The 15,200-nt window shown below is 36.4% G+C and overlaps 1 protein-coding gene across 2 annotated transcripts; it reads right to left on the bottom strand.

Annotated features, from left to right (window-relative positions):
• Positions 1–830: 830 nt before the first annotated feature.
• On the bottom strand, positions 831–14,289 carry LOC145787574 (netrin-1-like). 2 transcript variants are annotated; one of them, XM_082599341.1, is made up of 6 exons: positions 13,224–14,289; positions 8,222–8,413; positions 4,658–4,807; positions 3,717–3,749; positions 3,431–3,499; positions 831–2,325 (listed from the first exon to the last, which is right to left on the bottom strand). In XM_082599341.1, exons 1-6 carry the CDS (start codon positions 14,233–14,235, stop codon positions 2,003–2,005), a joined length of 1,779 nt encoding a protein of 592 aa, XP_082455467.1. In that variant the 5' UTR covers positions 14,236–14,289; the 3' UTR covers positions 831–2,002. The 2 variants fall into 2 exon arrangements, with proteins under 2 accessions (XP_082455467.1, XP_082455468.1); XM_082599342.1 differs by lacking the exon at positions 4,658–4,807.
• Positions 14,290–15,200: the final 911 nt, after the last annotated feature.

The following is a 15,200-nucleotide window of genomic DNA, read 5'->3' as shown; positions in this document are numbered from 1 at the left end:
GGTGTTCGACAAATCCGAACGATTATTTTCTTCTCGAAAAGAAATAAAGTTTGTTTCTACAAAAAAAAAACGGTTCTAATAAAAAAAGCTCAATGCAAAGTAGTTTTGTATTGATAGATGATTTTCGTGACGCTGGAAATTGGAGAATCTTTGAACATAAACCAAAGTCATATTGCTACCCCCACTTCGAATTAGCTCACCCTGCGCGTTAGGAGTTCTGGGAATCCCGCGTGTTGGGTTTTTGCTTCGAAAGCAAGTTAAAGCGAAATTGCTGAGATTTTGAAACTATATTTTTCGCTAACAAATTGACTTCGAAACCAAAAAACAGGTATAAAAAGTTGCGCAGAAACGACATAGGCTGTTCTGAAACCTTTTTAGTTCGAGCAGGTTTAACTGAAACTGGTCAAATCTGATTCAGCAATCTTCATAACATGTCGAATATTTTCAGCTTGTAGCCTAACCATTTCTTTCCAAATCTTAACGCCACGCTCTCCCTAGGTCTGTTGAAAGAAATTAGTTATTAGCCTACCTCAGCTATTGCAGTGAATTTTAGCCTTAAACCTACAGCCTACCGCACATTTTGTTGTTTCACTTACAAAAAGCGCAAGCTCCAAATTTGGTGGATAGTGGTTGCAAAGTTCAAATGATTTCTTCGACCTGTTTCACAAAGTAAAATTCACACAAATTCTGACTTTGATGATACCTCCAAAAATGGTCACAGTTGTAAAACGGCCATGCTATCAGCTGCTATAAACTTAAATTTAATACAAAATTTCAGATAGGAGTACTGCAGTAGATTATCCTCACAGAAACGTGCAATAGCCCCATGTTTTATTTTTAAAATATCAAAAAGATGATAAAGTTATAGTTTAAAATTGAAGAAAGCGTCGTAGCAAGCGATATGAAAAGTACAGAACAAAAAGTCCAGTTAACGAGATTAACAATACAGCAGCAGACCAAAAAAATAGTACCTACGCATTACGACTGAGTTAAGCTGTGGAAATTCCGCTTTTATGTACAACTGCGCAATGGCAAGTAAAGTTTTTTTAATCGACGTGATAGCAGAATTTCTATCCCATAATGAATTTAATGATTTTCAAAATCGCGGAAAACATAAAGTTACAGTGTGAAAAATAAATACAAAAAATATGAGAGAATACAAAATGATTTCACACGGCTTGAAAAAACAAAAAAAAAAAAACAAGCAAAACAATTAACCCAGTTAGCAGACTCTGTCAGCCTGTACCGTACGAAAGTTGGCTTTAAGCTTGTCAACTTTCAAACGTCTTCAGATCCAAAAAACAAGCTTATTGTGTACCAGACAGCAAATCAGTCGCTTTTTACATTGATTCAACGTCTACAGACGTTGAATCAATGTAAAAAAACGACTGATTTGTTGTCTGGGCACAAACCATTAACAAAAGTGTCTTCCGATCTCATAGAGGGTCCCAAACCAAATCAGTGAAAGTGAGGCGTGGGCTGAAAAAGGTTGGGAAGCAGTACAGTAGCCTACAAGTACAATGATTGACTTCGTAAACTATTTTGGTGACCGGCCATCGTGATGATACAAACTTTTTTGAGCAGCAATTCGAGTTCAAATCAAAACTTATTATTTATATTATGTTGTTATTGACATAATTTCAAATGTTAAAACATATGTAACAAAACATAACGATTTTTTAAAAATCACTTTAATTTTTCTGCTTAAGATTATAAATTTTTCGAAATAACAATTTCAAATTTTGAAGAAAGAATATGCAATTGTCGACCAATGCAAATGTGTTCCCCAGTGCGATCACGCATGGTTCAAATCTAACATGGGCCTACTCTCTCAGTTAGACAATCCTCCCTGTTTAAAGTGTCTTGTTTTACCACAACGCCATCGCAAAGTTCAGTGTCGCTCTGTGGCACGTAAAAGGATGACAAGAACCGCCAATCAACTTGCCATAATTTTTCGAAACTTTTACATCACCGGATGCAAAAATAACGTCAAAATCCTACATCAGCAGGTGTTCGTCGATCGGGCTCTTCTCAAAAGAGAAATCAACTTCCTCTTGTATTTGTTTTTCCAACGCAACGCAATTGTACTTTTGTTGATCGAAAGCTTAGGCTCCAGACCAGAAGTATCATACTTTCCCAGCAGCAGATACTTTTTGTTTTTCTTGAGCCTGGGACAGATGCATGTCAAGTACCGATCCCTGATTCTGACATCTAGAAGACCTCGACGGAGCGTTGAATCTCCTCTTTTAAATATCCTCACAATGTCCAAAGTAACACGAACCCATTTTCCTAACGTCGCTTGGTCTACCACCTTGACTTCCACAGCTGAAGGAGAAAGTGTGACATTTATATTTATTGATATCGATTTAAATCTACAGCATTTCAGTGTAATTATTATTAGCAATTGAACCATTACATCTTTATTTAACATAAGCTGCACTTGTGCAAACAGTAACCTTGGGTAATATACAGCATTTTGCATTAAATTTTTTAATTTAATATTATGAAACTTTTTTTTGATACATACCTGAGCAGTAAATAGCTTCATAATGGTAGCCTAGTGCTCAGTTACTGAGCTTTGGTGAATGAAAAGATAAGGTTTTCATTGTACGTCACCTTCAGCACTAATGTAATTAACGTTCACCCAATTTTTCGTTTTTTCAACACCCAGTCTGATTCAAATATGAAGCCTAGCTTTGTTCAAAGCAAATAACAAGGTTGTTAGAGACCAATGGTCAGGAACCTTTTTGAGTAAGAGAGCCATTAATGATTAAAGCTACATTTTTGGAAATACATTTCCGTGAGAGCCATAGGTTATATTGTAATGCCTTAACACTTAATACAACTAACACGTGGTGGCACTGGTGAAGTTTTGAAAGTGGGAACGCGTCTTCGCAAGAGGAGAAAAACAGCGGGGGGTTTGGGGGGTCTCTCCCACCAAAAAAAATGAAAAATTGCAATTAATTTGGTGCATTTTGTGCGCATCATCAGCTCTAAATTGTAATGAAAAGTTAAGATAAAACTTTTGCGGTTTGCACTTTAGAAGATTGGATTTTTTTGCGAACCAGATGCCGTCGTCAAAAAAGCCATATATGGTTCGCGAGCCAAAGGTTCCCGACCCCTGTTATAGACTAAGCCAATACTAAATCCATGGCTCAATGCCCACCGCATCTAAAATAATCTGATGGAAGCAGTGGCGTACACGGGAGAGGGGGGCATTGAGCCATGGATTTAGTATTTGCTTAGTTTATAACAACATTGTTATTTGCTTTGACCATGCTATCCAAAGCATATTAAATGCTATGGTACTCTACTTCGTTAAATTACTGAAACTTCATTTTAAAACATGAGACAAAGCCCAACGCCCCCTGCCTACACCACTGGACGAAAGTATGTTTATATTGCATTAGAAAATAGATCACGAACTTACCGAAGTCTACTTTGCACCACTTTCCAACAGTCAAATGAACAGACCTTGATCTTTTGCAGGCGACGCAAGCTGTAGGTGAAAACAAGGTATTTCAGGGCAGGCAACTACCGAATGCGAGGCAGAACGCAGTGCTTTTCATAACATAATTAAACTTGAAATCAACCAGCAAGATGCAACTTGTGAATTGATAACAACCAAATAAAAATGCCTTGGTCTTGCAAATTTCAAGAGTAGCAAGCTACGGTATTAGAAGGTACAGGAAATTTTTGATACTAGAAATACTCACGTTTATTACTTGGAGGGACGACTGTGGGAATTCCTAAAAACGAAAGTGTATTTTAGTTTTTTTTGAATCAGTTTTCACGAAACAGTTTTACAAACAAGAGTTTTTACTGGATGACTTGATTCTTTCAAGAGAAAGTAATTGTTGCTGTTGACAGAAAACTTATTCACGAAAGACTGGTAGACTGTAGTTGACAAATTTGATTAAATTTAAGATCAACTAAAGTACTTGACTACGCAAAAAGCATTAAAATAATGTGATGTACAAGATTTGGTTAGAAATAATAAGCAATTTTAATGCTGAAGCTTAAATCCGTCATGCATTCATGCCACCTGCCATGCTTGTGGCCCAACATAGGTCATTTTACGTTTAAAAAACGATTTTCAACGTTATAGCAAACGCAAAAACCCACTCTAAACCTCTCCCCGGGTTTAGCTTAAAAACTCCAAAAAGAATCAAGTCCTACAGCGCAAACAGCTTGTCCGTTTCGACGTTAATTCAACATTATCTAGCAGCAACCCAAAGGTTGGAAAGTTATGTAACCAGAAGTCATTTTCTTTTCTCATTGCTTTTATGAATAAGCAAAACATCAAAAACAAGAAACCACACCTCACATTTAGTGGTGCATTATAAAACTTAACATTTACTGGTAATTATGGCTATATGTTTGGACGGAAATGTTAAAAAGCAAAGAAGTAGTTTGATTTCCAACTAGTTGCATTTTATTAAAGTTACTCATCTGATAGCAAGAAAAAGTTGCTTTCTTTTGCAGAACCAAATGATTAACTTCAAATAAAACACCCTAGTTTTGACTGGGTTAAGCATTTGCTGAATATAATATCACATCTACATTGGATATTAATAATAAGCTGAATAAATAGCAAAAGCTTTAACTAAAATTAATTTGCATAGCAGGCAACAACGAAGTAAATAAGTCAACATACGAATGCACGGGGAAATGCGCGAACGGGTCTGTTCATATCCTTTGGCACATCGATTACACTTTTTGCCAGAAACACCTTCTTTGCAAGGACACTGCCCGGTTGCAGGGTTGCAGATTTTTCCTGCTGCGCCCACAGGGTGGCAGCCGCAAGCTACACAAAGACGACAAAGAGATTATTTGCAAGGCAGCTCACTAAGACATGCATTACAAAAAACGTTTCTTTTCACGCGAGTCAGTTCAACCTTAACAGCTAAACAGTCGCTTTCGATTTGCTTGATCATCTTCAGCTAAGCTAACAGCAAACAACAGAAATCATCAAAACGCCGTAGGTGCAAAAAAGTTAAAATGTTGCATTCCTGATATGTTAAAGAACTAACATATCCATCAATAATAATAATAATTGCGCAGACGTTCTCACCACTCGGCTGCGCAGCCGACAAGTTGTCGGCTGCGTATCCAGTTGGCCATTGTCCAACGTCTACCAGCAAAATGAAAAATAGCAAGAGAAGGTAGGATAAAATTGTAAAACCAAACGTCTAATCAGGAATTATCAACAATTTGCAGAAATGTCGGTCATTTCAGAAAAAGAGGACAAAGCCTATGCCACAACCCGTGAGGAACCTGTTCTTGGAAAATTAGCAACGAAAAGAATTATCTACTATAAAATTATTTCAAGTTGTTGTACACATCTATTAAATCTTTAAACATAGCAAAACTGCAACATTTTAACTCTTTTGCACCTTTATCGTTTTGGTTATTTGTGTTGTTTGCTTTTAGCTCAATTAAAAATGATCTAGCAGATCGAAATCGATTTCTAGCGGTTTCATATTGATCTAACTTGCGAAAAAATAATCTTGTTGGTGTTACAAAACATGTATCCGAGTTGTTCGTATCAAGCATTGTTATAGGTTTGTCACCTGCCAGAAAATAACAAAAATAAATCTTTCTTTTTATCCCCAATAAGAAATAATAGATGTTTGCTCTAGTCTAAATTGACCGGATTTAAGATTTTATGTACGAAGGAAAAATCCGATATTTCGTGAAAGGGCTGATTAAAAATAGTAGCCTACATCAATAGCATATGGAGTAAATACGGCGTTGAATATGTTATAAACAAATATTGGTAGTGATATTGTATTAAAGCAAAAACTAGAAATTTAAAGATAATGAAATCACACGAGCAAGCAGTTTATAATTTGCTATTCAACTGGAATCTATGATCAACATTACTACTACAACTACGTTTTTCTAAAAGCTAGTCGTCAGGAAATCACAATAACTAAAGTCAGTTACTTGATACAGATATTAATATTTTTCAATTCACATAAAATACCAGTTTTTCCTGTATTTTAACGATATTTACCAACTGTTACAGAATATTACTTTTAAAGTAAAATTTTCTCAATGGAATGTATCTGTAGTGCAAACATCTATCATCAAAACTTAACACTGACTGCTTGAAAAGACTGTAAGTTATTATTATCAGCAAACTAGAACACAATTCCACCAGCAAACAGAACTCATTACATTTACATGAAATCCACGTTCATTTACGTTGGATAGATGTAAAAGCTGAATTGTGTCGCCAAAGCTCGTCATGCATGCAGTTAAAAAGCAAAAATATTTTGGAGAGCAAAATATTTTATGCATGCTGGTTACGCCACGCACAAAGTCTCAGCAAATAAACTTACAACATATTAAAAAAAAACTACTGTAAAACTAAAAAAGCAACTATTTGTCAACTAAGTCACACAATTGTCTTTCAAATGAAAACAATCAATATTTTTTGGCATTTTTTTAAGTGAAAGAACCAAGTCCCAGAGAAGACTGTAAGTTTACTTGAAGCAACCAGTTCTACATGATAGCTCTATACATAATCACTCCAGCTTTTCTGAGATGAACCAAACTTCAACATGTTTATATGGCTTCTGGAAAGTCAGAGACTTTTCGCTCTTGGAGCACTTAAAAAGTAACTTCCTTTTTTTTCCTGTAAGTTACTTCATGACCTTTATGGTATAATTACGTTTATTGACCACACCATAAAGACTCTAAAAAACGATTTCTTTTCAAGCATTTTTAAATCATGTTACAGAGCAATTTTACATTAAATTTACCAATCCAATAGAATTTTAAAATCTATAGACGAGTGTGGTTAAGTTAAAAGAGCATTTAAAAGAGCTTAAGTTTTATCATTGGTTGGTATTATTTGTTAGAAGGCACGTCAATTCACTCTGATGTGTATAAAGGCCACAACACACACAAGATGTAGAGTTCGCAATTTTGATTAAAAGCATGATGAAATATGGGGCGTAACAATAATGCAACTTCTACAGCTTTCAAGTAACTGTTCAATAACAAGAAATCAAAGCAAAAATTCAGAGTCTTGAAATGTATTTCCGATGGAAGTGCTATTGTGGTGGTGGTTGTTTGTTTAAAAGGTGTGAAAAACGTGCCCACTGGACAGGTCTGTAGTGAATGAAAACATCTACTACTGACAGGGTCCGGTTACAAAGTGTGAGATTTGTAACAAAGCTACCTTTGATAACAGCAATGTTGCTTTGTACTACTAATTGGTTCACTTCATTCTATCACTGATTCGTCCGGGACAACTCTTTTTTCTTCTCTTCAAAATTAATTAAATTCCTATTCCCAAGGTTTTGAAGCTGTTGGATTTGGACAACGAAAAAATGCCTTTATTTTCTTTTCACAAGTTTTGCATTCAATTGCGTTCATTTAACGCACCTACTGTCCTACTGCGTATGTCACAATATTATTTTACAATGTAATGCACAATATATTGGATTTTTGTTTTTTCACAAAACGTTTTGAATACTTTTTATTGGTTGGTAATTTTTTTCAACGGTTTTTTTATTAGTAAAATTTTTTTGATGAGTTTATTTTAAAATTAAACTGTATTAAAAGTTCTCTGAAAAAATCGCACAATATGTTCCTTACAATTACTAACCATTATACAACGAAAAGTTTTTCTTTGAAAAGCAAGAGAATTAAAATTCTAAAATTATGAGTATTTTGAAATTTCGATCGTAGATAGCAAGATGAAATGAACGCATTCCAACAATCATGAAAAACAATCATCTAGTCGTGATATGAAATCCATGAACGACTTTCTACCGTGAGTGTCACAGCACAAAGACTTGAAATTATTTCAACCGAAAACAAAACTAACAATGTTGGCGATTGATGACGTAAAATTGCACGGCAGACTCTAAACAAAAACTCTGAAACTTACAAAAAACTTAAATCAGTAAATTGGTGTTAGGACAGCACACATGTTAATCACAAATAAGACCACTGTTAAATAAAACACGCAGCAGTAAAAACCAAGTTGTATCACACAAAATAGCAAAACTTTATAATTTTGACGGGTATCGTATCTAGCAGTTATGGAGTAAATCAGGTACAGTATGTTCTCAACGTGAGACTCATCAGGTAAACAAATTACTATTAAACCAATATAAACAATCATTTATTCGATTTTATTGTCAATTTCAAGAACTTTTTTCTCGCACACTATCACTAAATAACGTAGCAGCTGATAACTTACTTTTACAAATTTTTCGATGTGCTATCGACTTTGTCTTGTTATTTTTGTAGTAGCCTGGCTTGCAGAAATGGCAGTATCTCCCCGTGGTGTGGTGACGACACTTCTGGCACACCCCTCCACTTACACCCCCCGATTTGACAAATAATTCGGCGTTGAAGCGACACTTTTTTGCATGCAAGTTGCAATTGCAAGCTGAAAAATCAAAAATTGAGTTTAAACTTCAAATAGCTTAACAAAATGAAGTGCAATAAACCATGCTAACTTTTCACTTTCATTGCTTCACATTTTAGTCAGGCAATTGCTTACAGTTTATATATTTTATCGGTCACAGCGCCATAATATGACAACTTGAGCACTAAAATACGGCTGCAAGTCATCGTGCACTGCTGAAAGTGGCCTCTTCCAAGGCTGATGGTGCTTTCAGTTTTGCAATCAATGACAGGCCTGCAAAAGTCACATAAGTTTCGGTTTATTTCAAAATGTATATTCTACGAAAACGTTGACACAAAAGTCAGACAACCGAAGTAAAGCAGTGTTCAGCTTTACATGTATTTGTCGCTGAGGGAACAAAAGTGTACGTTATAAAATTTAACGTGGTTAAATTGGGCTTTAAGGATAACCGATGCAGGTGCTGTCCATTCGTAGTGACGTGTACAACAGGTGTTCAAATAGCTAATAGCAGTGGCTTGCTTTTGAAGTGAGAGGCAGCAAGGAAGCTACAGCGTAGCCGATGGACGACAAAGGCAAAACACAAAAGGTTCTTTGTGAAGGTAAACAGTTCAAAAATGGCGTTCTCCGATTACTCATAACCCCGCCATTTTATTACTTTTATTCAAATTACAGTTGATATGTAGTTGTTGAAAAGTTATTAAATGCTTTTTTTAATTTTGTCTCATTAAGTCGTAGCACCTCAAGCACACTCAGCGAAACAGTTGTTTTTTTGTAAACAAAATCAAAGTTTAATATCCCATATCTGTTTCAGTGTATCTTCAGTGCTTCTAAAACACGTTGTATGGGCAAAAAATTACATAGTCTTATGCTGATGATACAAGTCTTTGTTGCAAACGTTTACGTTATATTTTAGTTTCTATTTTCAACATATGGCTATAATATTGAAATTACAAATGAAAATACGATATTGCGTGATTAGAAAAAAAGTAATTCGATTTTTTTTTTCTTTGACAAACTTGATTTGGGCATAACCGTTTCTTGTTCAGATGGCAACGATTTTCTTTTTGTAAACCTCCCTTCGTTGGCCCAAGAGCTAGGGTTGCCAGATTGGGCGCTTTTACGCCCAATTGGGCTACTTTTGATTTCTCCAGGCGCCAAAAATTCGCGTTGGCCGCGCTTTTTTGGTTGGCGCCCAATTGGGCTACTTTTTTTACAAATATAATATAACTTTTTATGTAAAAATTGTATCATGTTTAAGATTTTTACCTAATTCATAATTATTTCATTGAGGAGTAGCGTTTTGGAGGCCTCGGTCAGGCAGGGTTACCAATTTGGTCCGTATAAAAATGCTAATTTTCAAAAATGTGCATGTTTAGGCTTTAATATCTGGCAATCCTGGCAACTTAAGTGATCCAGGTTTTCATGAAAATGCAGTGGACATCAGTTCAGCTTGTTTTTATTTCTGACGATCACAACGAAAAACAATATATTTCAAACATAGCAAGGGTCTAGAAAAAGGTAGAAGCAACAAAACACGGACGCTATAACGTGCATGACGCCAAAGCAGGACAATCAGTTATGGCATGGTCGCAACACCTTAATAAAGTTTTTACAAATGTAGAAAGATGAGAAAAGAAAGGCTAGTGAAATTTTTTTTAACAATTTATATGAGTAAAAAAAAGATAGTTTCTACGTTAATCGACCAAGGTGGGTTATCAAAACTGTTGATGGTCTTGAGGGGAACACTCTTGATGCGTTAGCTCATCACGAAAAGCAAATAAATCATTTTTTGTGTTGCTTGGTGTGGAACCGGTACTTGTTTGTAGTTATTTTAACAAACAGTTGAGTGAATGCATGGTTGCCAATCTGTCTGAAAGATGTGAAGAACTGGAAAAACACTTATAATTTGGGACTGATGATCAAGCGTTTTTGAAGAATTTTGTATAATAGCGTATTTCTTTGCTTAGGCTCCAATTTGGGCTCAATTTTAGAACCCCCCAAAAAATTGGGCTACTTTTGGGCTACTTTTTGCATAAGCTTGGGCTCTTTTTTATATTAACCTCTGGCAACCCTACCAAGAGCTAATGTATGTAGTTTTAGTAACTATAGTACTGCAATGGCGGTGCAAAAACTTGCCATGGTATTGCTATACAACCTAGAGAGCAAATCAACCATTTTTTTTTTACTTTGATTCAACGTCCGCAGACGTAATTTGTTGTCCGGGAAACAACCATGGCGATAATGGTGACAGGTAGGAGAAGTATCATTTAGTACAATGCTGAAGAAAGGCATTTTTATTAACCAGCTGAATTTGAGTGAACCCAGTACCTTTTTATTTCGTGATTGTATTGTGCGAATTTCAGTCAAAAAAGCCGACAGCTGCAAACACTATTTTGAGTTTAGAAAATCAGCTGATATTCATGGACGCGTCCATTGATCTCTTCAATTGAAGGAATCAAGTGACTTCCTTGTTAAGGTTTCAGCTTCCTTTAACACGTTTGAAAACAAAGTTTATAAAAGAAACAAAGGTATTTCTGGATCTTTTACATAGCTAAGGCCTTCAGAAAGATTAGCTGCTGCACATGTATAAGCAACTTGATCTTTAAGCGCTTTTTTTACACAAAACCGGTGCTGCTTTTTTCTAAACGTGCTGTTTTTTTTGGTACCGGTAATCAGAAAAAATCTCCCAAGAAAAAGATCCACTTTTGAAATAAAAGATATTTACTGTGATGACTTTTTCAAAGGAAATATTTACGTAGGCTACATTAGGCTTCAAGATTTTAATTTCATCTACACTATTGTCTAAAAAAATGTTTTTTTCGTGCAATGACAGCCAATTCTACTGAAGAAGACAGGTTGAAACTTCAAATAAATTTGCTTGCATACTTTATTTACAAGTATTTGGTCTTCTAAAATAAGTATGAAAAACAGTATGTCCACGAATAAATGCATCAGTGTAGGCTAATGTTTCAAGTTATTTTGTTTTTATTAAAAAAGATAGTCCATTTACCCTTTGCAAATTCATATCCAACAATAAAGTAATGGCATATTTCAAAACACCAAAATTGTGTAATTCGAATGTTGCTGATTCAAGTTTCCGAGCTTTTTTTAAGTATTGACACATTTTAAAACGGAGATAACGGATTCACACGGTTTAATTTGTTTGAAGCCACTCTGACAATGATCAAGATTAAATAGAGATACGTTGCATGCCCAGAAGCAAGTATAAAAACAATCCAGACTACAGCAGGTGCTAATGTTGTCTTGGCAGAAATTCTGCGAGTTCAGATAGAGAACAAAGTCTTAATCTTTGTTTTAATAGTAACTCTGTTTTGTTTTTTGTGGAAATCATTTGTCAATTTTGGCATCCTTTTGTAATCGTAACAGAAGTGAGATTTTAGTTGTCGCACAATTAACGCGGTTTCTAAACGGAAAAAGGGTTAGCTTGCATCGTCTCACAGGAAAAACAGCAGTTACAGATCACAATTCACTGATAAAAGTTTGACAAAGCGACTATTTAATTCGTGGATAACGAGCAAAGGCTGTTTTGGTTGATAGGAAACGGGGTGTTCCCCGTTTGATTTCTCCACTTGACAGACTTCGGTCATAGACGATTGAGCGCAGTCCAAAATGCGACGTTTGATCTGACGGCGAATTGCAGATGTGGTTTTAATAAGAACTTGTGCACAATCAATCAAGCTTTAAATGAAGTTATTTTCTTCGGGGACCATCTTTGTTTTGTCACCTCCCGCAGACAATAAGCAGTTCGACGAATCCTGATAAATTAATTCATCGCCACGTAGGCTTGACTGCAGAACACAAGATCAAAATAACACATCACTTACCAAACACAACGCGCTATGTGAACAAGACACAAAATCGTTTTCAACATTAATACCAGTGCTCTTAATATTGAACTTGACAAGATCACTCAGACTGATTACACCGATTTTTCTTTGAGGTGTGAATCGTTAATCACTGTTAAGATCAATATGCCATGACCCTCAACCAAATTGTTTATCTTTTCAGTGGAAAAACGAGACGAGAAAAATTTCTACCACCATTTGCAATGCCAGTTTCGCTTATTTTGTCAACATACAAGCAATTAGTGTTGGATTGAAAATATTTGAGCTTGCCTTTTTAGTAACATACGAACCAGCGAAAGTTGTTGTTTCAAACTATGCAGTCCAATGAAAGCGTTTAGCAAAGGGGTTGAGAAATGACGTGAAAAGAAAGAAAATACGCCGACAAGCAACCGTTTACAGGTGCTTTTGTACTTAACAATGTTCGGCATGCAGGTTTAACCAGAGTCACCTGGGCCTAATCTCGCACAGATCTTTTAACTTTCGGTTGGTGTTATGTGACATTTGAAATTTGCAACCTACACTTGCAATAGTTATATGTCGCAACATGCTCTTATGATGACAGGTTTTTGGCGTCGCCAATGCAAAAATGCTTAAAATTTTCGATTTGTGGTTCAATACAAAAAGTAAAGCTGCGGATTTTTCAGTCTTTCTCAAGTCTAAAAAAATGAGAATAGCTACGACCGGTGACGTAGGTGAAGAGTATATCGTCAAAATTGGTCCATATGCCATATTTTGATACAAAAGATAAATTCCTGTTAGTTACATTTACACTTACAAGAGAAGTCGTTTTTTGGCCATCTTTTTACACCCCAAGCTATAACGGAAAATCAATACAAACGTGACTGTTCTCAGTAAAACAGCCCACTAGTGTATTCCGACAATCCCAGAACTAATACCACTGTGCCCACATAAGCAACTCAAATCAAACAACTACTTAAAAATGAGACATAAATTTGCAAACTTACCCATGCAAACGTTGGCGTTGGTTTTCGTTGCTCTTTTCCACGGTTTGTCGTGATGGAAAGCTTTACATTTCTCGCAGTTTACTCCGTCTGTGTTATGTCTGCATTCACAGGTTAAGCGTCCATTTTTTCTTATGCATCTCGCTGCATGGCCATTGCACTTGCATCTGCCACCTATTGTGATGTCATTGATGGCATAAAAAGCACTGGAAGATGACATTTCTGAAGACGCGGGCCTTTTAACGCTTTTGGGATAGCTGGATGAGACTGAACCTCTGACAACAGCCCTGTTTCCTCGTACGTTAGTTGCTGATTGAGTAGTGGGTCTCCCAGTCAAAGCGGCAGAGGAAGATTTTCGTCTTCTCGAAGAACGCAAAGGAAAAGCAGCGCTGACGTCATTAACGCCAGTAAGCACAATTTTGATATCAGTGGCAGTAACCCAGTCTTGCAGGATGTAACTGTTCTCGAAATCGTCGCGGGACGGGCGGCCTTTAGTCGGATTAAACACAACGCGGCCTCCAACCAAAGGAACAGGACTACTGCTACTTTCAAGACACAAGACCTCTTGTTCGTTCGTTTTATTTGCTTTGTCTTGGTTAGGACGATGGAAACGTGCGTGGCAGTTTCGGGCATAGTATTGGTATGGGACCCATCTTCGACCATGGTTCATAGACTTGTATATGATCATGGATGCCGGGCGCGGTGAATAGAATTGAAGAGAAATGTAGGATAACTCGTACTTTTTACCAAAAGAAATCGTAAGCGACACTTCCTGTCGTTTTCCTCCTCGACGAATGACCTTTGACTGCCAGTACGTGATGTTGCCGATATCGTTAATGTCCGTTAGGTGCTTGGCAGGATAAGATTTTCGGCCATTCTTTTCACATACATCGCAGGCCCTTGCGATGCGGCCATTGTTACCTACCAATCGGCAAAACGACTCGGTGTTAGGGACCCCACAGGTTTCTGAAACCTTGACCACCTTCTTCAAGGCGATATTGTCAAATGCGGGCATGCACTCTTGAGGATTCCCCGCGTCATCATAACACGGGTCGTGAGGTCGGAGGAGTCGTTTTTGAAACGTTAAAGTCGGAAATAATAATATTAAAAAAACAATTAACGAACACTTTGAATGTCTTAAATAAGTTCGTTTCGGTGAAAATGAATCCACATTAACTGCTTTATTCGAACGAAAGTCTTTATCGCAAAGATGCTGGTTGTCGCGAAAGATACGCAAATACTGAAGTGTTCTGCATGTTGCAGCCATGGTGTCTGATGCTGAAGGTTATTCAGTCATGAACTTATACAAGCTTTCACTATTACAGTTACACAAGAATTAAATTACTACCAGAGGATATCTGCGCTATATATACTGTATATTGCTGCAAAAGAAAATGACTTTACGGTATGTACGTACGAACTGTCACACTTGAGTAGGCTACGTGATCAAGCCAGGTTTTTTTTTGTATAAAATTAAGAAATTTATCAGGTAGCACTAGCGACGTGTCTTGTAAACTTAATTTGGCAAAAACAAGTAAGTTAAAAATATGTCTGCAAACTTTAAAAACTAGACAAAATGTTATATTGTATTTGAACACCTTAGTACTTTAGAGTGCAAAGTAATCACAGTTTCAAATTGTTTTGAAAGACTTTTGCACTTCCGCAACAGATTTCCACACTAGCCAAGACAAGACTAAGAGCAACCTTAAAATATGCTGAAACCAACACAATCTCTCATAGAGACCTGACTATAGGCCTACCTCAATTTGTGTTCTTGACAATTGCACATCATTTTAATAAGCCTCTTGATTCCTGCTTTAACTGAACTGTTTTTTTGAATAGTAAGAGAAGCATCGTCACTTTTGGAAACTGACTTACCAACTGAAGAAAACTTTGTCAACTTTATGAGGAAAAAAAATTAGGCTGCTGATTAATGACTTACGGCTATATTTTTCGTCACCAAACTGGGAAAACTATACT

This window comes from Aplidium turbinatum, chromosome 18 (genome assembly GCF_918807975.1).
Source record: "Aplidium turbinatum chromosome 18, kaAplTurb1.1, whole genome shotgun sequence".
In the NCBI taxonomy this organism is placed as follows: domain Eukaryota; kingdom Metazoa; phylum Chordata; class Ascidiacea; order Aplousobranchia; family Polyclinidae; genus Aplidium; species Aplidium turbinatum.
The sequence above is the reverse complement of the archived record's forward strand: the minus strand, read 5'-3'. Positions and strand labels throughout refer to the sequence as shown.